This window comes from Neovison vison, chromosome 7 (assembly GCF_020171115.1).
Source record: "Neovison vison isolate M4711 chromosome 7, ASM_NN_V1, whole genome shotgun sequence".
In the NCBI taxonomy this organism is placed as follows: domain Eukaryota; kingdom Metazoa; phylum Chordata; class Mammalia; order Carnivora; family Mustelidae; genus Neogale; species Neogale vison.
Window position 1 is genome coordinate 56,805,268 of NC_058097.1, and position 22,363 is coordinate 56,827,630.

The 22,363-nt window shown below is 50.1% G+C and overlaps 1 protein-coding gene and 1 non-coding gene across 5 annotated transcripts in view; both read left to right on the plus strand.

The window, feature by feature from the left end:
- The window catches only part of HNRNPUL1 (heterogeneous nuclear ribonucleoprotein U like 1), a 37,185-nt gene extending 14,953 nt beyond the window's left edge, over positions 1 to 22,232 (plus strand). For all 4 annotated transcript variants that reach the window (XM_044257368.1, XM_044257364.1, XM_044257365.1 and 1 more), the window contains exons 7-15: positions 287 to 399; positions 5,115 to 5,381; positions 6,536 to 6,658; positions 6,752 to 6,880; positions 16,463 to 16,631; positions 17,225 to 17,509; positions 18,612 to 18,901; positions 20,212 to 20,403; positions 20,977 to 22,232. In XM_044257368.1, the coding sequence (XP_044113303.1) occupies positions 287 to 399; positions 5,115 to 5,381; positions 6,536 to 6,658; positions 6,752 to 6,880; positions 16,463 to 16,631; positions 17,225 to 17,509; positions 18,612 to 18,901; positions 20,212 to 20,403; positions 20,977 to 21,093 (1,685 nt within the window). In that variant the 3' untranslated portion in view covers positions 21,094 to 22,232. The remainder of the gene's footprint in view (positions 1 to 286; positions 400 to 5,114; positions 5,382 to 6,535; positions 6,659 to 6,751; positions 6,881 to 16,462; positions 16,632 to 17,224; positions 17,510 to 18,611; positions 18,902 to 20,211; positions 20,404 to 20,976) is intronic.
- Positions 15,845 to 15,951, plus strand: LOC122914789. Its single transcript, XR_006385867.1, has one exon. It is a non-coding gene; the product is annotated as a U6 spliceosomal RNA (small nuclear RNA).
- Positions 22,233 to 22,363: the final 131 nt, after the last annotated feature.

Below are 22,363 nucleotides of genomic sequence, written 5' to 3' on the forward strand. Positions count from 1 at the left end.
CCTCTCTTTCCAGGTTCTCCTTCTGTTTGTGCAGCGGTTCAGGTCAGCTCCCATTCCCAACTTAACACCTAAATCTACCAAGCCTCCTAGAGCGCTGCATAATGAGGGGCTTCCTTTCAGCAGGACCTTCCTCACTTTCCCACCCACCCATCCACCCAAAAGCATCTAATTAGTAAAATGAGTAAAGAAACTAATTTTTTTTTTTTTCTTCAAAAGTTTGTGGCAGCCATAAAGGCTGTTGGGACCATGGCAGGTTTAACCGGTTTTTGCCTGTTTCTTCCATCAGGTGAAGAGCCTTTCTCCTATGGCTATGGAGGCACTGGGAAGAAGTCCACCAATAGCCGGTTTGAGAACTATGGAGACAAATTTGCAGAGAATGACGTGATTGGCTGCTTTGCGGTGAGTGCCAGCAGACCGTGGGAGTTGGCGGAATCAGACGTTTGTCCTATCAGCTGGACCTGCAGGCTTCTTTCTCAGAAAACCTCTGTCCGTTATCTGCCCTGTGTCCAGCAGCTTTTGCCACAGCTCTTTGTCTCTTTATCAGATGGAAATGTTGGCTCTCATTTTGGGCAAGGTTCTGCCATTCTACCTTCTTTGGTCTTTTGTGCGAAGCCATCACATGGCACCTTGGAAAGGTTTGGGATTGTCAGGTGGTGTGCAGCCTTTCTCCAGTCCTAGATACCAGAGAGATATTTTCTAAACACACCCAGGAATTTCTTTCCTCCTTGCTTGGAATAGCCTTTCTGCTCTCTTTAAGGCAATGCTGTTGGCTCTCGCCCCACTGTGGCACTTCTCTTCCCAAAACATCTCCCTTCTTTCACATCACACTGCTTGAGCCAGGCTTCCTACAGCGCAGTGTCTTCTAGAAGGGCAGGGGTGGATGCTGAACAGAACAAGATAAAGGATGGCTGTCTATAGTCCAACTTCAGTCCCTGAGAAGGTGACTGATACTTGACACAATGGCTGTGGCTCTGGGGCCAGACTCCCTGGACCCAGCTCCTGCTTGTCCACTCACAGCACTGGGCAGCCCCCCTCCCGAACCCCCCACCCCTGTATTTCAGCATGCTCTCTATGAGAGTCTGCGGAGTTGGGTGTTGGGCCATTAAGCTAGTCCATAAGAACACTTCTAACAATGCCTGGAGCAGAGTAAGTGCTCAGTAAATACTACTTAACGCTGTTACCGTTAGGAGCTCTAGATGTTGTCAAGTATGCCATGAGACCTCAGGTGAGGTGGCTACCCGGGTGCTTCCTCTTGGTCTTGTTCTCCTCCCCCACCCTTGTTTGTACCCATGGACTCTTTTTTCCCTTTCACTCTCACTGGAAGATGATTTCAAACTCAAAATCCTTAAGAAACCTCAGTCTTGCCCAGATTCTAACATTCGCCAATTTGCTTTTATCATTTCTCAAACATAGAGGTGTCTGTGTCTGATTGGTATCTGGTCCACTGGAGAGTAGGGTGCCTACGTCATGTTTTTGGTTTTTAGTCCTTTAGCCTGCATTTTGTAAGAATAAAACTGCAGTCTTAACCACAGCACAGTTATCGAATTTAACATTGATATAATACTATTATCTCCTCCATAGTCACATTTAAATTTTGTTAGTTGTCCCAGCAGTATCCTTTAGAGCAATTTTGTTATGGTCCAGGGTTATGGATTGCATTCTCTTGTCAGGGCTCTTTAGTGTGAAATAAGTTTCCCAGCCTTCTCTTGTCTTTCATGACCTTCTTATCTTTTTAATAAGAAACATGTTTTCTTGGGGCGCCTGGGTGGCTCAGTGGGTTAAAGCCTCTGCCTTCAGCTCAGGTCATGATCCCAGTGTCCTGGGATCGAGTCCCACATCGGGCTCTCTGCTCAGCGGGGAGCCTGCTTCCTCTCTCTCTGCCTGCCTCTCTCCCAAATAAATAAAATCTTTTAAAAAAAAATGTTTTCTTAACCAAAAATTCATCACATTTATGCTCTACGAACTGCTCTAAACTTTACATTTTAATTTCCCATTTAACAGTTAATCTTGGCTGTCTTTTCTTCTTCACACAAATAATGTAGATTTAGCTCAGTTAAAAACATTTCTGAATAGTTAAGGAATTCATCTGGTTTCCAAAGATATCAAGAGAGATAATGTCAGAAGATAAGCAGTGCAAAGTCTCCTGTAGGCCTTCCCCCTCCACTCGTGGTCACATATGCTCCCAGCACACAGGAATCCCCGGTCCTCGGGATTTCTTCATCCAAATACAAGAAAGATGATGATCATCTCCCTTCTTTTACAGAAGAGGTAGCAACAGCACCCGTGTTGTTTCATGTTGGTTTTTGTTTAATTATTTATCTTAGAGATTTTTGCTGTCATTACCTAGACTTTTGGTTCTTGCACATAGTCTGCAGTCGTGTGCACCTGCCGTGTTCATATGTTCAGTTCTCTGTTAGTGGACATTTGCTTAGTGTCTCCCCTTTTCATCTGGTGGCTGCCTCGTATTCTGATGCAGGCAATCGGTTTACCTGGCATTCATTTAGCCGATCTCCTGTCAATGGCTCAGGAAGCGGTCTGCTGGGGTAGTCGATGCTACAGTGGTGGCTTGTCCTGTCCCCATGTACCACAGTATCTTGGGTTCTTTTTGTGTTTCCACACTTGGATCGCCTGGGTCTCCCACTTCCCCAGTGGAGCACAGTTGGCAGTGCTGGGCTAAGTGATTGGCACAACATCCATCCCTGCCTTCTTATGAGAATCTACCTGTAGTGTTTATTCCTGAAAGTGCAATTTCTAGGTCCGAGGTGGGGGGGGTTTTGTTTGTTTGTTTTGTTTTTTTAAGATTTTATTTATTTATTTGACAGAGACACAGCAAGAGAGGGAACACAAGCGGGGAGAGTGGGAGAAGGAAAGTGGGGCTTCCCGCAGAGCTGGGGAGCCTGATGTGGGACTCGATCTCAGGACCCTGGGATCATGACCTGAATCGAAGGCAGCCGCTTAACGACTGAGCCACCCAGGCACCATCAGAAGTGTATTTTAAAGTTTCAGTTGCTGCCACCAAGACTGTGCTCCAGAGAGGCTGTGGCATCTTAACACATTCTCAGTGTATGGCAGCATCCCCTGGATTCTGTCCCATTGGAGCATGAGGCTCTGTGTGTGCGTGCTAGGGCATAACTACAGGCCTTGACTCTTGCTACAACTAGATCATTCAGCCAGGAATCCCACTCCTTCTGTTTTTAAGATCCCATGCACAGTTTCCTTTTTTCAAAGGGTGCCATAACTTTTTAGAAGGCTTGGGGTGATGGATTGGAGGAGATGTGAAGACTAGGAGCCTGAGGGAAGCCAGGGGGAGCCCGTTTGTGTTAGATCCCAAGTTCTCAACATTCACAGAAGAGGATACAATGGCTGTCAGGCAGCGAGAACCATAGAACCCTTTTCAGTAGACCATAAGGAATATTGTGCTTGGAGCCTTACAGAAGACTGAGGATAACACCGGGCATGATGAATTTGGGATTCGAGACCCTGGACCAGCACCAGGGTGCTTTAGCAGGACTGACAGGACCACCCTTGCCTCTTGGACAGATGGGCCCATGGGTGGTGGATTTGTCAGTTGAGGGGGTGCTGGTTTCTGTACAATATAGTAAGCTCCCCAAGTGAGGCTGACCCCCGGGATGCTCATCTCCATGTGAGAGAGTAAAGGTGACCTCGGCCACTCTTGTTCACATGAGCAGGGATTGGGCAGGAGTCCCTTTGCCAGATGTTTGGGTGTCTGCCCTGCATGATCTTGACCTCTGCGGGCATTTAGAGATGAACAGATAACGACCATATCGAGCTTTGTCCTGTGAGTGCTGAGGACACTGGTGAGGAAGCTACTTAGAGAAAGGGATTCTCGTCACTTCTTAAAGGACAGGTTCCAAGGTGTTCTCCCCACTCCAAAGGAAAAGAATACCAGGTCTTGTGCTTTTATCAGGAACCTGACCTTGTGCTTTGCTTCAGGCTGCCATCTGATCCCACGTTTTGAGTCTCCCTTAAATGTAAACCTTTGCTTTGCACCCAGAATGATCTTCCTGAAGTGGCTTTGACCAAGCCCCTCCCCTGTTTGAAACAAGTCAGGGGCTCTGCTCTGCCATCAGCATGGAGTCCAAACTCCCCAGGTGACAGAGAGCCCCTCACAACACGGGACAGGGACCATGTCTCCCCACGGTGCTTGGCATCTCGGACTCATCGTTCCCATTAACCCACTTAGTCCGGTTTGCAGCATAGTCTTGTCATGGCCCCCCTTGTGTGATAAGGAAACTGTAGATGAACTCCAAGGTCACATGGTTAGTAAATAGCAGAGTTGAAGCAGTCTGCCTTCCCAGACGGTCTTAACCACTGAGCTCCAGCTGGTCCATAGGAACTCGGTGGGGTTTGAATGGACAAGCACGCCTGGCTCTCCTGCCGCACCTGAAGTTCCTTCTTCCTCTTGTGTGCTTCAGCCAGGCTGACCCTTTGTTCTCTCCCCATCGGATTTGTACACAAACAACACTGCTCTGTAGGACTCTTTCCTCCCCCCGAAGACCTGGCTTGTTTCCATGTATTGTTCAGGACTTGGCTTGCAGGTCCCCTCCTCAGAGAATCTTGCTCCTGGGTAGGTACTATTATTAAATTAGGATAGTGTCCTTGTCTGATGCCCCACCAGGCCCCGTGCTCCAACAGGCCTGGATCCCTGACAGATCTATGCCCCAGGAAGAGCAGGAGCTGCTGAACACATGTTAAACGAATGAAAGCATTTGTAGAGCTGAGCTTCACTCGAGAAGCCCTGCTGTGGCTTTCCTTCCATCTGTTCTCTTTGCAGACTACTCTTGCTAGGCTTGAGGACAGACGGAATCGCCTTTTCTGTCAACATTTGTCTTAGGCACAAGACTTGGAGCTTCCTAAAATGACACGTGTCACATCCCCCAGCTTTGGGATTTGGGGACAAGAAGGGCTTTGGCCGCACCTTCTCAGCTGTTCCCTGGCGCCACCTCCTGTATCTGCTGGCGGGTGGGGGGGGCACTTAAATGTGGGAAGGCGGCTGTATTTCCACTCCCCACATCTGCTGCCTCCTAGCTTTGCTCTTCCTAGTGTCTGAAGCTAAGCGTTGGCAGTTATCTTCCTTTGGCTCTTTCTTCTAGGACTTTGAATGTGGAAATGATGTGGAACTCTCCTTCACCAAGAATGGGAAGTGGATGGGCATTGCCTTCCGGATCCAGAAGGAAGCCTTGGGCGGTCAGGCCCTCTACCCTCATGTCCTGGTGAAGAATTGTGCGGTGGAGTTCAACTTCGGGCAGCGGGCAGAGCCCTACTGTTCCGTCCTCCCAGGCTTTACCTTTATCCAGCACCTTCCCCTGAGTGAGCGGACCCGGGGCACCGTTGGACCAAAGAGCAAGGCAGAGTGTGAGGTGAGTGGGCCTGGAAGACCGCAATGGAGGCCACCTCTCCAGAGCCACATTGGTGCCAAGGCAGAGGGGAGACACTGCAGCCAGGTGGTGAGAGCATAACTCGGGAAGGGAGTAACCTTGGGGTTGGGTGGGGGACTGCTTCCTCTAGGCTTCCCAGGGCTGGGAGAGAGAGGAGAGGGGAGCCACGGTGTGGCTTGCACGGAGGAGGGAGAGGCTGAGGTGAGAGACCTAAGTCTTGGAAAGGTTCCCAAAGAAAGTGTTATGTGGCTTCTTGCACATGGCTCCTTCAGGGAGGGCAAGACCATCTGATGAATAAAAATGACAAGAGATCTTGGGAGTGATTTGGCTGCAGAAGCTCAACCAGGGAGCTTTGCTCTCAAAATGATGGTTTTTCAGATACAAAAGTGATTTTTATGCTTATTCCTAAAAAACTGAACATGAAAGTTAATTTCTCATAATTCCACTATCTGCAAGTAAGTTCACCAGTAAAGTTTTTGAGCTTAGGCTGTCTATCTTTTTTGCTCTGCTGGGTACCTGTTTTGTACACACACACTTATAATTTGAGATGATAAAATATAAGCATTTTGATATCTGCCTTTCTCATTCAACATTATTTTGTGAGCTTTAGCCAACTACATGAAACCCTCTTTTTAAACCCATTTTTAATGGCCTGACAAACGAATTGCTCCCCTCTTGTTGTAGGTATTTAGGTTGTATCTAGTGTTTGCCAGATTCTGAATGTACTAAAATATCATGCTTGTCCTCATGCGTGTAGTCTGTCCCCTTCTCAGCCTCCAAGAGGGTTGTACCACTTCTCCTGGCCGCTATGTGCACCATTCTCAGTGTGTGACCCTGTCCGGGGTTTTCCCTGTCAGAAGCCACCTAATCCTGCCTGAACCAAAGTGTAAATATTCACAAGAACAGCACTTAATTTTGTGCTCGCCCCGTGCGAGGCCATCTGTTAAGACTCTGACAGCCTTCATGTCTTTGAATGTCAACAACAGCACTGTGTAGACGCAGTTACTGCTGCTGTTTTCTGGAGGCAGCCATGAGGTTGGGTTACCCTTGAGGTTACCAGTGAGCGAGGGTGGTGCCAGGCCTCCATGCCACCTACTGCTACTACTTCAGTGTCCCTCTTTGTCCCATTCTTGTAGATTTTGATGATGGTGGGCCTGCCTGCTGCCGGTAAGACCACGTGGGCCATCAAACATGCAGCCTCCAACCCCTCCAAGAAGTACAACATTCTGGGTACCAATGCCATCATGGATAAAATGCGGGTAAGAATGGCCCCTGGTCACTACATATATACCCCCCCCCAGTGCTGCCCTGCAGCCAGGACCACCCACCCCTTCACCACCCTCTGCCCACAGGTGATGGGCCTACGCCGGCAGCGAAACTATGCCGGCCGCTGGGATGTCCTCATCCAGCAGGCCACCCAGTGCCTCAACCGCCTCATCCAGATCGCCGCCCGCAAGAAACGCAACTATATCCTAGATCAGGTACTTGCTGGTGACCGTCCTGCCCCAGGAAAGGAAAGGGGCCTGTTGGGTGCCTGGTACTTTTATTTTTTTCCCCAGAATACTTGGACTGCAGTGCTGATCATCATGTATGATCCCAGACTCTTGGCATAGTTCTTTGAGCCCAGTCGGTGGGTGGGGTCTGGGGCATGATCCAGATGTAACTCAGGCTCTCAGCAGCCCAAAAGAACATCATCAGGTGAGAGCTATTTAGTGAGATGGGAGGGACATGGATTTCTGAGCTGGACAAACCTGGGCTTGAGTCCGAGCTCTGCCATTTCCTAGCTGCATGCCTGTGGGCAGGTGACCTCATCCTCCAAATCTCAGTCGCCTGGTGTGTTAAGAGGGAGATCGTAATGGTGCCCTCATAACACACGGTCTGGCGTATCGTAGCTGGAGATTGTTGTTAATTACTCTACGAAACAGGTACGTCCCAGCTTCTTTTAGCATGTTTTTATGACTGTCCACTATGTACCTAGTCACATATTGTGTGCCAGTTAAGAAGAAGGCGGGAACCTTTGAAATTAACCAGAATTTTGTATGCAGGCACAGATACGTCCTTTAAAAAAAAAACAAAAACCAAGCCACTGGACAGTTTTGAGTTAGGATAGGAAGATCATCCGTGGCTTTCAGTATTCTCAAAAGGATGAATGACCCAAACATGGTTAAGGATGGATTCCTTTCTCAGAGTAACAAGTTCCTCGTGTTTACCGCCTATGAGACATCATTCAGGGCATTGTCCCGAAGGTTTTCTCATGTAGCTGACCCCATAATGGGGGATCTATGAGTAAGTCTCTGCTGCCCTTAGCCTTGCCCTTGTGCTCTCTTAAAAATCTGAGTGCAGATGTGTGAGCTGTGGCACCCCTGTCCTGGAAGCCTTACCAGCATGTCTTCCGTGTGCATAGCCCACGGATCCCTTGAGTTCAGAGTTCCGTGAGGGCAGAGCTGGTGGTGGTGGCAGGCTTGTCAGAAAAGTGGTTGGAAACCAGGGAACCAAGTTGACTTCGCATAGGAGTGAGCATTTTATACAAAACAATTGAGGGACGCCTGGGTGGCTCAGTTGGTTAGGCGGCTGCCTTTGGCTCAGGTCATGATCCAGCGTCCTGGGATCGAGTCCCACATCAGGCTCCTTGCTCGACAGAGAGCTTGCTTCTCCCTCTGCCTCTGCTGCCACTCTGCCTGCCTGTGCTCGCTCGCTCTCTCTCTCTCTGGCAAATAAATAAATAAAATCTTTTAAAAACAACAACAACAACAATTGAGCAGGAGCTCCCAGACTGGTGGACAGTGGAGGTTGGGGAAGAGTGGTGTGCTGAGAGAGCACAGGATCTCTGTGCCCTTCTGTGTATGTTGCCCGAAGCTGCTTTTCCATGTGGCTGTTCTGGAGTTACATCCTTTTCATAATAAACCAGTAAGCTGCTGTTTATAGTGGAACAAATGAGGCCTCATAGTCAACATTTAAAAGAGTGCATAAGACGGCACTAGTTCTTTTTTTTTTTTTTTTTTTAAATAAGATTTTATTTATTTATTTGACAGAGACAGTGAGGGAGGGAACACAAACGGGGAGTGGGAAAGGGAGAAGAAGGCCTCCCACCAAGCAGGGAACCTGAGTCGGGACTTGATCCCAGGACTGTGGGATCATGACCCAAGCCGAAGGCAGACGCCTAACAGCTGAGCCACCCAGGCGTTCCTAGTTCTTTCTTTTCTTAATGATTTTTTTTTAAGTTTTTTTTATTTCTTGCAGAGAGAGGAGGCACACGAGTTGGGGGAGGGGTAGAGGGAGGAAGAGAGAGAGAAGCCGACTCCCCTCTGGGTGCCGAGCACAATGCGATGTGGGGATTGATCTCATGACTCTGAGATCATGAACTGAACTGATGTCAAGTCAAACGCTAAACGAACCGAGCCACCCAGGTGCCCCAAGAAGAAATCAGTCCTTAAAGACAAAAAGAAAAAAAGCTATTCGCTGTTGATAGTTTTATGATGGACAAATTAAAGGATCTTGCCAAACAGTTAAGTGTTGAGAGTGGAAATGTGTGGCCTGTTGATGAAACAGCATGCTACAAAAACTAAATATTGGCCGAGGCTGCGCCATGCTTTTGGTGTCCTTACGTAATGGCAGAGATGTGAGATGGGCTGGTGGACCTGAAAAGGTGTATTTTCATCCAGTGAGCAATGCTGCAGTCATAGGATTGAGCCCCGAAGACTCGAATTTGTAAAGAATACAGGACATGATCTCATAATACTAAACTTTGATAAAGATAACTCACTGAGGGGCGCCTGGGTGGCTCAGTGGATTAAAGCCTCTGCCTTCGGCTCGGGTCATGATCTCCGGGTCCTGGGATCGAGCCCCCCATTGGGCTCTCTGCTCAGCGGGGAGCCTGCTTTCCCCTCTCTCTGCCTGCTTGTGATCACTCTTTGTCAAATAAATAAACTAACTCTTAAAGAAAAGATAACTCACTGAACTAATTAAAAAAAAAAAACAAAACCCACAGTTGAGCACAAGATAGTCTTAAGAGCCACCCAGAGTTATTGCCGCAGCACAGTCCCATTCATGATGCATACAGCCAACCTCCCCCTTTAAAAAACTTTCTAAAATTTTTCTTTCTTTCTTCCTTTTTTTTTTTTTTAAGATTTTATTCTTGGGGCGCCTGGGTGGCTCAGTCAATTAAGCATCTGCCTTCAACTTATTTCATGATCCCAGGGTTCTGGGATCAAGTTCCACATCAGGTTCCCTGCTCAGGTGGGAGCCTGCTTCTTTCTACCTCTCCCACTGTGCCTCCTGCTTGTGTGTGTGTGCATGCGTGCGCTCTCTCTCTCCAATAAATAAAATCTTAAAAAAAATAAAGATTATATTATTAATCTTTGTATCCAACGTGGGGTCAAACTTCTAACCCCATGATTGAGAATCATGTGGTCTACCAACTGAGCCAGCCAGGCATCCCAAAGACTTTGTCTTTTAAATAAGTTCACTTTGCCCCATTCTTCTTGTCAGGGCATTTTGAAATTAGAGTCCGATTTGGTCTCAGTGGGACTCTGGGTCCTGAAAAGTAGAGAGCAGTAGTGTTTTCGTACCCTGAGGTTTCCTTGCTTAGATACCAAGATACCGTAGATACTTAGACACTTAGATAACTTAGATACTTAGATACCTAGATATCTGCCTTCTCTGCCCCCAGTTTGCTGGTTAAATGATCTGTAAAACCCATTTCAAATATGTGGCCCAGTGAAGAAGGATTATAGTCCTAGGGATAGATGGTCTTAACATCTGTGTTCAGCATCTCTGAGTGGGCTATCCCTAGAAGTCAGGCCCCCAGCCTGTGAGCCAGGCACAGAACAGCTGAGCTCTATGAAGACTCACTTGTGGGCCTTCTCAGCTTGTGCTGGCTTATTCAGGGACAGGGTCCAGGGCTGTACTAGGTGCACCTGTGTTCTTTAGGGCTGCTGGTCTCCTGGTAGAGGGACCTGATTGTCAGGCCCAGTGACCCAAGCCAACAGGGAGGCAAATAACTTAAACTCTGAAGGAGGGTTCTCACATTAACCACAGATTGGAGGATTGACTTGGAGCCTGAAGCTATAGGTTATTCAGGCCCAGGACGAGGTCTAAGGCCAGTGGTTTGACCTCTTTTTGTTAAGCCCCAAAAGTGGGTTCCAGAAAAGCCTGGAGGTAGGATATAAGATTCAGAGCAGACCCCTGGCCAGATGCGGGCACTTTCCACTCCACCAGCTTCAACAGTGATAAGGGGTAAGTTGATGCATAGCTGTCTCCTGAGCTAGATAGAACTCCCAAAGCAGAAACAGTGTGTCAGGCAAAGATCCTGCAGTCCCAGGGTCTCAGCTCAGGTCTCTCTGCTCCCTTTTTCCTCTGATTTTTCCTGAGTGGTCAGACTTCCCTGCATTTGGCTGTCTTGTGTAGGTTGGCCTCAGAAATGCTCATCTTTGAGTGGGAAGGAAAAAGAGGCTGTATGAGCCAGGATTCTGCCTTCATCCAGGATCCCAGCTCCTCTCCCAGGATGTGTTTCATTGAGCACAAGCTCTTAGGTGTGTAGGGACCTGGACTACATTTAGTGATGACTTGAGTCCTCTTGAGATCATGGGGGTGTTACAGCTGTGGGACATCTGAGGAAGGCAAGGAGCAAAGTGGACCAGAGGGGAAGCTGAGGCCTCATTTGGGAAAGGAACCTATTTGAAGTTTGCAGTTGCTTTATTGGTAGAACAGGCCTCTGCTGACTTCTCAGAAAGTCACAGCCAAGAATGGTGGGGGCCGTGGTGGAAAATTAGGAAAACTTTCTGGAGGTGGGGTGCCTGGCCAGGACATGGACAATGATAAAAGGAATTGAGACTTTGTCCTGAGGGCGGTGGTGAACCATGGTCATGTTTTCATCAGGGAGGGACAGGGCTCACTTCGCCTGGCTGGTGAAAGGTTGAAGAGAAAGGGGAACAGAGGTTGCATCACTTCAAGTGCTCTTTGGGATTCTTGCTTATCCGTGGAAAGCCTCTGGAATGAGGTGCTGCCTGGCCTGCCCCTGGCCTACAACAGGCTTCGAGACAGGACAGGAGCAGGAGCTGTCCTGGAGGCCTTGAGAAGGCCTCTGCAGGGCCCTCTGTGAGGCCCCCAAACCACCCCCAGAGTCGGGACTGCAGGCTAGGAGTTCCCCTTCGGGCTTTAACAGCCCAGAGCAGGCCAGGCAGTAATGAGAAGCAGGGCTGGATGTGACAGTGTTGCCAACCGCGCCTCAGTCTGCAGAACGTGTGGTGGTTGTCCTCCTTTGGGTACCTGTTGACGAGTGCCATGTCTTTGCATGAGACAGAAACCTAGAGCCAAGAGTAGAGGCACAGAGTAAACCGCCTCTTGTTGGCAGGCGGTGGAGGGGGAGGTGTTTCTCTTCTCCACCTTCCCCACCCCCAGAGCCTCGGCCTGTCCCGCTGTTAACACTCCAGGTAGTTCTCTTGCCGCATGTGTGGTTCCTTCCACTGGGTTTACCTCGCTCCTCATCCAGAGTGTGCTCTTTTGTCATTGGCTTTAAATGTGCTCCTCTGGGGGCGCCTGGGTGGCTCAGTGGGTTAAAGCCTCTGCCTTCAGCTCAGGTCATGATCTCAGGGTCCTGGGATCCAGCCCCGCATCGGGCTCTCTGCTCGCAGGAGCCTGCTTCCCTCTCTCTGCCTGCCTCTCTGCCCACTTCTGGTCTATCTGTCAAATAAATAAAATCTTTAAAAAAAAAAAAAAAAAAATGTGCTCCTCTGGGGTCCAGCCAGGTTTCTCTCCCCACCAGCTTGACCCTGATGAGCTCTGGGCAGGGGACAGTGGGACTCTCAGAGAACTCAGGCTGGGAGCAGCCTACTGTTTTTCTCCCTCAGTCCCACGGACCATCACACACCAGAACTACCCACATAGCTTCTTGGAGAAACCTAACTCCTGTCCTTTGGTGCACATTGCTAGGGATTGGGGATAGTCGGGAAGCCAAGGAACACAGACAACCCCAGATCTTCTTAGAGTCAACATCTTCAAACAGGGTGGGACTGGGAGAAGCAGGAGCAGGGCAGAGGGATCCCACACAGCTGGAAAAGCTGACCTAGCTGTTGTGCTGGTCTCCTAGCAACAGCTGCCAGCAGCCCCCAGTGACCAGAGCAGTGCTGGGCCGACCTAAGGGCTCTGACCTCACTGTGTTTGCTGTAGCAACAGCCTCGAGCAGCGAACTCCCTTTTCTCCAGGAAGCCAAGCATTTGCATTTCTGCTGGCCTGGTTCAGACATTCTTCTTCCTTTCCCCCAGTCCAGGAATAAGGGGAAGGAAAGGCAGTCTTAAAAACACTCGCCAAGTGTGTTCTCAGCACCTCCATTCCAGAGTGTCTGAAGAGCCATCCCTCAGAGTCTAGCCACTTCCCTGGACAGAGGCTGCCTATTACTGGAGCCCAGGCTGCTCCGCCCCGTCTTCCACCACTCCATGAAGCTGCAGGGACTAGCATTCTTGAAAGCATTGCTTCTGTCTGCCCCCTCTGTACCTTGACAGGGCAGGTCTGCCCCTTGGAAAGCCTCTAGGAGGTGTTTATCCCTGCCCTTGGGGTTCAAGGCAGTGAAAAGAGGATCACTTCTTCCAGGCGAGAACCATGGAATAGGTTGTCCGCAGACTGGTTTAGGGCCACAGTCACTCTGGCTTTTGTGCCAGGAGAAAACCTCATTATTTAGCGAGAGGAGGCCAAATTCTATCTTGCTATGATCAGATGCCACCTTCTGCTTTGCTTTCAGGAATGAGTCCAGGAAGAGCAGTGGGGAGAGGGACTTTTCCTCCGTAACCTGATGTGCCTCTTAACCATTTGTAGTCCAGGGCCTCTCTATTGGGCCAGTCCTCACGGCATGGATGTGTGCTTGCAGCACACACGGTCCTCCTTCCTGTCCCTGGAGGATGGGACATTTTCCTCGGGGAACAGGGAAGGAACATCCCCACCTGGTGTGTGTCAGAACCAGAGGTCTGATTGGTTTAGAGAACAGCTACACCCACCACCCAGATCTTCCAGCAGATGTACACCAGGGTCCCTGGCCTCTGGCTGACTCACAGCCCAGCTTCCTGTTCTGTGTTTTGGGAGAGGATCTCTTGTGTCTTGTCTTTTCTTCGAATTTAACTTTCCTTTATCCTTTCCACTGGGAAGTCTCTCCTGGGACAGTGTCAGTCCTGTTGGCCCAATTTTCAGATCCACCCTGTGCGTGTTGACTTGGAACTTTCCCTGCCTCCTCCTCGCCACATGCCAGACATTTTCACATCTGCAAATCCTCGCCAGAGCCAGAAAGTGGGTGATCCGATTCTTGTCTTTCAGATGAAGAAATTTGAGACGTGGGCTAATTAGGTGACTTGTCTGCAGTCTCACAAGTAGTTGAAGGCACCGCTGGGATTTCAGCCCCAAGCTTCCTCCCCAGAGCCCGTATTTGCTCTACCCTGTCTCATTGTCCCTGCTTTCTTCTTCCTTTTTTTGAAGATTTTATTTATTTATTTATTGTGTGAGAAGGAGGAGAGAGAGGGAGAGAGAGACTCTCAGAGGGACTCCAGGCTGAGCACTGAGCCTGACTTGGGGCTAAATCCTAAAACCCTAAGATCACGACCTCAGCCAAAACCAAGGGTCAGATGCTTAATCAACAGAGCCACCCAGGCACCCCCGTCCCCTTCTGATGGGAACTCGCTATGGCTTGGTCTTCCCCAGGTGTGGATTTCTTCACATCTACTTTACAGTGAGGCTAACCACGGCACACGTCCTTCCCCGGTAACGGCCATAACAACAGTGGCTCCCAGTTGTTGACTGCTGGCTGTGAGCCAGGCCCTGGGCTAACCAAGGGCTTTTACACACATGAACTCCTGCTGTCTTAATGGTGAGCGTCTGACATTCATACTGTTCTCCCTTTTAAGGGCTTGAGACTCATTAAATGCACAGTACGTTGATTTTACGGACAAGTAGGCTGAGTGGCACTGTTCACCCAGGACCACATGGGTGGGACCTGAGCAAGTCAGATTAGAGCTGGGTGTGCCAAGCCACCCCTAAACACACACACACTGCCTACGAGCTGGGGTGTGCCAGGCAACCCCTACACACATGCACGCATTGCCTGCGTCAGGACGGCTCCTGTGCTGGAGGCCGTCTCAGAACCCCTGCTCAAGGACTTCTCACATGGGGACTGTTGCTCTGCATCCTTTTCCGCTCCTTCCTCACAGCCCTGGCAGGGAGGCTCTTCATCTCTGTTTGCCAAGTGAAGCAACTATAAGGACTGGCCAGAGTGATTTATCGGCCACACTAGGACTTGACCCAGGGCTTTGCATCCTGCCAGGCCGTTGCTTCAACATGTGGTATATTCTCGTGCGCACGCCCCTTTACGGGCTGTTGCCCGCTGTGGCTTCTCCCTCAGTCCGTCAGAGCCTCTCAGAGTTGTTCAAAGGCACATATTCCTCATCACTCCAGTTGTGTTGAGTGTCTAAGTTTAAATAGGTCGGATACCCATAGAGGTGGCTGGGTACCACCTCCAGAGACGGGTTTGGGAATTCCGAGTGGCATTAGGGCTGCTCTCTTTATCAGTAGCATCCAGGTGGTTTGGGTGTATAGGCTGATTCTGGGGTCCTGCGGGTCCAGGCCCCAGTTCCAGAGGGCCCGGCATATAGGAGGTACTCCATAAATGGAAGCTGTTGGCAACTGCTGCTTTTGGTCCTGTGTGTTCTAGAGCGCCGCTTTGTGCTGCCACCAGCCCAGCACACACCTGCGCATCACCAAGAGGAAGGGAAGCATTAGCAGCAAAACTTAACTTACGAAATGCACGGGCTCTTGCCTTGCCCAGCTCCTGGTTAAAAGTCTATGGTGAGGTTGATGCTTTAGAGAAGGACTGAGTGTCAGTCCACAAGTGTCAGAAAGGGCCAGTTAGTTATGGTAACCATTCTGTAAATATGTAGCCATTAAAGGAGAACGCTGGCAACCTTAATTAGAGAAACATTAAGTGAAAAAGCCTTCAGGGGGTACCTGGGTGGCTCAGTGGGTTAAAGCCTCTGCCTTTGACTTGGGTCATGATCCCAGGGTCCTGGGATCGAGGCCTACGTCGGGCTCTCTGCTTAGCAGGGAGCCCGCTTCCCCTCCTCTCTGCCTGCCTCTCTGCCTACTTGTGGTCTCTGTCTGTCAAGTAAATAAATAAAATCTTTAAAAAAAAAATAAAAAGGCCTTCAGGACAGTACGTAGCCTGATTCCACTTGTGTTATTTTTTGTTTGTTGTTGTTTTTTAAAGATTTTATTTATTTGAGAGAGAGAATGCAAGCAGGAGAGGGCAGGTAGGGGCAGAGGGAGAGGGAGAAGCAGACTCCCTGCTGAGCAGAGAGCCTGATATGGGGCTTGACCCCAAGACCCTGGGACTATGACCTAAGCCAAAGGCAGACACAACTGACTGAGCCACCCGGGCACCCCTGCAGTTGTGTTAAAAATCACACAGATCTGTGCTGGCTTCAGCAACACATATACTAAAGTAGGAACAATACAGAGAAGATTAGCGTGGCCCCTGCATGAGGATGACCCATGGGTTCATGAAGCATTCCATATTTTAACATGAGCACTTTCCATGTGTACCTCTAAGACTTTCCTATCATGTCTAAAACTAAGTGCTTTAAAAAAGAAATAAAAATTGCACAGATCTTTTTAGAAGTACGTAAATTCAGTACAAGTCGTTTTGGGGAAGGAGGACTGGCAGGAAGTGGACGAAGGGGTTCTTACTCTACATTCTTACTCTGCCTTGTACTCTAAAGTATTTATCATATGAGCCTGTGTTACTTTTAGAATGGGGGGAAGATTGTAAGGTGGCATACCACTAACAAATAGGAGTTTAAAGCGCAACCGCAGGGAACCCCTTGTCCTGTGACTGTCAGCAGCCGCTTTCCCAAGTCCGTTTTCTGAGGATGGGCTCAAGAATCTTAAAAGCACAGAAAGAGTGGTTTTCTGAGTTTCTTTACTTTGGAGAACGAGCATACTTTTCTGTTCCTGGCCTACATAATGCCTGACAGAGAAAAAAACCCAATTTGTAATGTACCATTTCTTGCCTCTTCTGTTACCTACCCTAGACAAATGTTTATGGGTCAGCCCAGAGACGAAAAATGAGACCGTTTGAAGGCTTCCAGCGCAAAGCCATTGTAATTTGTCCCACTGATGAAGACCTAAAAGACCGGACAATAAAGCGAACCGACGAGGAGGGGAAAGATGTCCCAGATCACGCGGTCCTTGAAATGAAAGGTAGGAGATGAGCGGTTCCCAGGGGGTTAGCACAGCGCAGTCTTCCAGAGGAAAGCACCTTCCACAGTCCCTTCCCCAGCTCCTGGCTTATTCCTTTGTTGATCTTGTCCGTTCTTTCCTACCTCCTATCTGGTGCAGCTGTGAATGGAAGAGTTGCCAGAAATTTCTCAGAGCATGGGTTTCAGACTTAGTGGGGCTGGGCCAGGGTGAGGGAGAGGATATGTGGGAGCAGACACTGAAAGACCCGACAGGCGCTGCCTCTGACACCCACCGGTGCCGTACTGAGCTGGCTTCCATCTCCTGCTCTGTAGAAACAAGGATGCTAATTCCACCTGCCTGGCCCACTCCCTGGGGAGGCCGGAGGGAGTATTTATATTTGGTGTCGCTTAGGTCATTTCCTCAGAAGAGAGACAGGAGAGTCTTTGTTAACCCTGAACACTGTTAGGTTGAGACCCTTTTTTGCTTCTGTCACTCACTACTCATCCCCTCTGCCATCTCCCTTCTGGCACGCCAGTGTCCTGGGGGTGTCGGAACCAGACGGGGGAAGGTACTGACCTCTCCCTGTTCCCTCTGGGGCCCTGCCTTCTTCCCAGCCAACTTCACATTGCCGGATGTCGGGGACTTCCTGGATGAGGTGCTGTTCGTTGAGCTGCAGCGGGAAGAGGCTGACAAGCTGGTGAGGCAGTACAACGAGGAAGGTCGCAAGGCCGGGCCACCCCCTGAAAAGCGCTTTGACAACCGAGGTGGTGGTGGCTTCCGGGGCCGCGGAGGTGGTGGTGGCTTCCAGCGCTATGACAACAGAGGCCCACCAGGGGGTAACCGAGGAGGCTTCCAGAACCGAGGGGGCGGCAGTGGTGGAGGAGGCAACTACCGAGGAGGTGAGACATCTCAAACCGTGCTCTCTCAGTTCTTGGCTTCCGGGGCAGGGTTGGGCTTTGTGACCTAGGGTTGGGCGTTGTGTCAGCAGGTGAATTTGCCTAGCACCCGCTATGGGCTGTGGGCTGAGTTCTGGCGGAGAACTGTGGTGAGTCAAACCGTAGGCCCTCAGGGGAACTCCCCCACTGTCCTGCTTTCCCCTGGGCGTTGCTCCTGAAACCCATGCCCCTTTGCAGCTCACTCTAGTGTCATTTTTGCAAATCTTCTCTGCCATCTGACCGTAAGCTGCTAAAGAGTGGCCAGAACAAGTTTACTACCGGTCTTAGTTTCCAGCTCAGGACCTAGCACAAGACAAATGTTAAGATTGTTTTTGGTGTTTGGTATTAAAACAAGTAGAGAAGTGGGCTGAGAGAAGTTAATTTGCCCAAGATTTGCCTGACTGAATCCAGAGCTAGAGTTAGCACCAAGTGGCCTGTTATTAAGTTCTCCTGTTTCTGAAGCAAAGTGTATGATCATGATTTAGCTAGCATGCCTCACTTAGCTTTAGTGTTGAGCTGGATGGTTCTGGGGACACCGCCATGACCCAGACAGACACATCACCCTGTAGTGGCCATCCAGAAGGCTTCTGGGCTGAGTGGCAAAGCCCTGGGTTAGCGTGAGCTTGGTGACACCTGATCCAGGCTGGGAGGGAGCAGACTAAGGAAAGGCCTCCCGAGACACCAGTGTCTAGGCTGAGGTCCAGAGACCAGTGGGAGGTGGCAGGGGGCAGGGCTCTGGGCCCAGCCATAGTTGCTCAAGGGCTCAGGGGGAACTGACCCGTTTAACCAAGCGTGAAGAGGACTATCCTGCCCTCTTCCTAACCACCTCTTCCAATTTGTTCAGCAGCTGTTGGGATGCTGGGGACACAGTAGGAACCAAGCAGCCCTGGTCCCAAGCTCACAGTCCCGTGGGCAAGACAAGCCTGTCAGCAGACAGTGATGACTGAGTTATCAGGGCTGCACAGGGGACGAGCCTGGGGATCTGGGGAGACCCAGAGTGGAGCCCTGCTCCTGAGGGTCACCAGTTCAGAGTGACAGGGCCTCTCCCCTGGCTTATCTGGCACAGGCTTCAACCGCAGTGGAGGTGGTGGCTACAACCAGAACCGCTGGGGTAACAACAGCCGGGATAACAACAACTCCAACAACCGAGGCAGCTACAACCGGGCTCCCCAGCAGCAGCCCCCACCCCAGCAGCCGCCGCCGCCACAGCCTCCGCCCCAGCAGCCACCACCACCACCCAGCTACAGCCCTGCTCGGAACCCTCCGGGGACCAGCAGCTACAGCAAGAATAGCAACATCCCCGGTTCGAGCGCCAATACCAGCACCCCCACTGTCAGCAGCTACAGTCCTCCACAGGTGAGAGAAGGAGTGTGTGCGTCCACAGGCCAGAGGAGGTGGGCTGGGGGAATGGGCAGTGGGCGTCCTGGCCACACCTCTCTACTCTTTACTCCAACCCTGCCCTTCTTCCTGGCAGTGCTTTTGACTGCAGTGGACCCTAGTTGTTCCTTCCAGACCCAGATAAATCGGGAACCTACCTGTTCTCCCACCCCCTCACAGTCATGTGTTGTGAGTGTTTATTGCTTAAGTTGCTGTCGCTGAGCTCTCCTGAATCCCCAAGAAAGCACCTAATTGGAGTTGCTTTTGCCTAGACTGGCAGCATTTGGAGCCACGCCCTGAGCTTGGGAGGTCTTGCCCTGTGTCCTGAGAGCTTCACTCTGGAGCAGCTCCTGGCTCAGTTCCAGTTCTCCAAAAGCCAGTGCTTGGGCTCTGGAATGCACAGGCGCTATTAGCCAGAGTAGTCCACAGCCGTTTCCTAAGTGCCTTCCACATGCCAGGCCTGGGGACAGTTGCCAAGAGACAGATGAATGACTCCCAGTCCTGGTCTAACCAGAATGTTTCCTAGAACAGGATGGGTAGGCACAGATTCAAACCCCAACCCCACAATGTCTGGGTTCTATAACCTTGCACAAACAGTGGCACCTCTCTGCACCTCGTTTTCTTTATAAAAGACTATAGAGTTGTTGGTAGAACTCATTTGCAAGGTTTGCTGTGAGGGATGGGTGGTATTCTAGCTTTGTGGGTAAGACTCTGGAACTAGACAGACCAGAGGTCAAGTCCTAGTTCCACCACTTTTTACTGTGTGACTTGGGTACACTAATTTCACCTCTCTGAGCTTCAGATTCCTGCTCTATAAAATGAGGCTAGTGGAACCTGCCTCACAGGGTTGATGGGGGAATTAGAGGGATTAATGATCCAGTCTGCATGTGGAAGCACTTGGGAAATTGCTACTACTGTTCTCAGCAGACCTTCCCAAAACAACCACCATCATTTAGGGAGTTCCTGGTGGCTTGTGCGCTCAAGCTTCCCGAAGATGCAGGGCCGTCGGAGAGGCTAGTTCTGTTGTAACTCTCATCTTACGGGAGGGAAAAAAGCAGTAGAATTTGAAGAGAGGCTGTGTCCCTTGCTCCCCCAGAATCTTAGAGCTGGGAGTAGAGTCCAGAACAAACACAACCCTGCCTCCTTCTCTGTCCCAGCATGTCACAGAACTGACCCATTTCCTCAGCCCGCAAACAACCTCCCCCAGGGAAGTTCCTTTGTGGTGCACAGCTTATGAAGGCCCTTCCTCCATCCTAGCTGAACCCTGGTTTTTTCCCCCCGCTTTCCAGCCGAGTTACAGCCAGCCACCCTACAACCAAGGAGGTTACAGCCAGGGCTACACAGCCCCACCACCACCACCACCACCACCGCCTGCCTACAACTATGGGAGCTATGGTGGCTACAACCCGGCTCCCTACACCCCACCGCCGCCCCCCACTGCACAGACCTACCCTCAGCCCAGCTATAACCAGTATCAGCAGGTAGGTGCCAGACTCGGGGTGGGGCAGCGGAGGGAGGGTACACATAAAGAGACTTCCAGGGGACCCGCATGGATGTGTATTCTGAGACTGGGGTCCCTCTTTATTCATACTACAGAGATGGGCTGATCTCAGGCTGGCAATCACCTGATGTAGCCATTCCATTTAGTGAACGTTCTGCACTGGTATCTGAGCCTCTTTTCTCCATTGAAGCCAGAAAATGGCATAGCAGGGGCCTGTGAATCCTGCTTCAGCACCATGGCCAGTGTCCATGCCCCTTGGCTGGTGCTAGGCCCTCCCACCTGTTGTTCAGTGTTTTGAATATGGTATCTGCCTATACCTGAAAGGACATTAGGTTGGCAAGCCAGGAGGTCTGGGCTTCAGTCCCTGACTCCCCACCCATGGGACATCAGGTCAGTCACTTACCCTCCCAGGGGACCTTGATCTCTCCAGGGGACTCATGTGTTGGCTATTGTCAGTGCATTCATCTCTCCCCTGGGTGAGAGGAGGTTCGAGACAGGAGCCAAATGTGGGTCTGGGTAAGGATAACATGGTGCTCTTGGTTTCTCTCTCCAGTATGCCCAGCAGTGGAACCAGTACTATCAGAACCAGGGCCAGTGGCCACCATACTACGGGAACTACGACTACGGGAGCTACTCCGGGAACACACAGGGAGGCACAAGCACACAGTAGCCAGTGTGCTCTGGAGGCCCCTGCCGGCTTCCTCCACCAGCGCCCACCTCGGCCCCCTCGTCTACCCACACTGGGTCCTGTGGTGCTGGGGGACGGGTCATCCCAGGGCTGCCTCCTTTCAGCCCACTGCCTCCCCTCTGAGGGGCTTCTTCCCCAACACAGGGCCGGGCATTTTTTTCTGGATTCAAACAGGCAACAATGATCTTTTATTTTCTGTTTGTCCCCTTACCCTCTTCCTCTTCTTTCTCCTTCCTGCCTCCTTTTTGACTAAAGACCTCTCCCCTGCCCCTTGGTCATACAGTGAGGCTACAGTGGCTGAGGGAGGGCCCCTTTTGCCCACCTCTCCCAGCCCTGCTCCAGCCCCTCAGCTTCCCAGACCCTCTTGCAGTTGGTTGTACATTCTTCCAGGAGCTGTTTTACTGTCTACTTTTCAGGATTTAAAAAAAAAAAAAAATCAAAAACTTAAAAAAAAAAAAAAAAACAACACAAAACCCCACAAGTTTAAAAAGTAAAATGCGGAGGGAGGAAGTAGTGACAGATATTTTTTGGTAATTATGCTTTTTTTTTTTTTTTTAATTTTTAGAATTTATCTGTTTTTACTGTGGCTGTTGATATTTCATCAGGTTAACCATTTCTTTGCTGAGTTCAGGTGACGGAGGAAGAGCCACAGCCTCAAAACAAAACACACACAAAAAACAGAACCACAGAATCATCTTTAACCTAACTTTTTATACGATGTCTCAGTTTCCCGTAACCTTGCACACAAGCTTCTGTGTTGAGTTGAATTGTAACTGCTTTTTGTATTTGGAGAGAGTGTGACTATTGAACTTGAAACCTTTTATTCCAGGCGTCTTGGTAGTTTCTGGTGGGATTAAGCGGGCGAGAGGGAAGAAGGGGAGGTTGGGGGGGGCTCCTTCCCTTCAGTACATGAGATTTCTCCCACCGCCTCCTCTCCAGAGGTCTTCCAGGTGCCAGACCTAAAGGTTTTTCCTACAATGATCCTCTGATTATTTTTACTCCCCCCTGACCCATATGTTTTAACAGGATTTTAACAAACTGCACTTACTAAGAAATGTGTTTGCTTTGTTTTGTTTTCTTTCAATAAATGACATGGCACCTCCTAGCAGGAAGGAAGCAGGGTTGAAACCCTGAAGTGTTACTGCAGTTGGCCTTTAATTGGGGTGGGACCTTTTCAAAGGGGATGTTATTTACTCATCCATTAAACACTTACTGAGGGTTTTGTGTTGCCTGGCCCTGTTTTTGGTGCTGG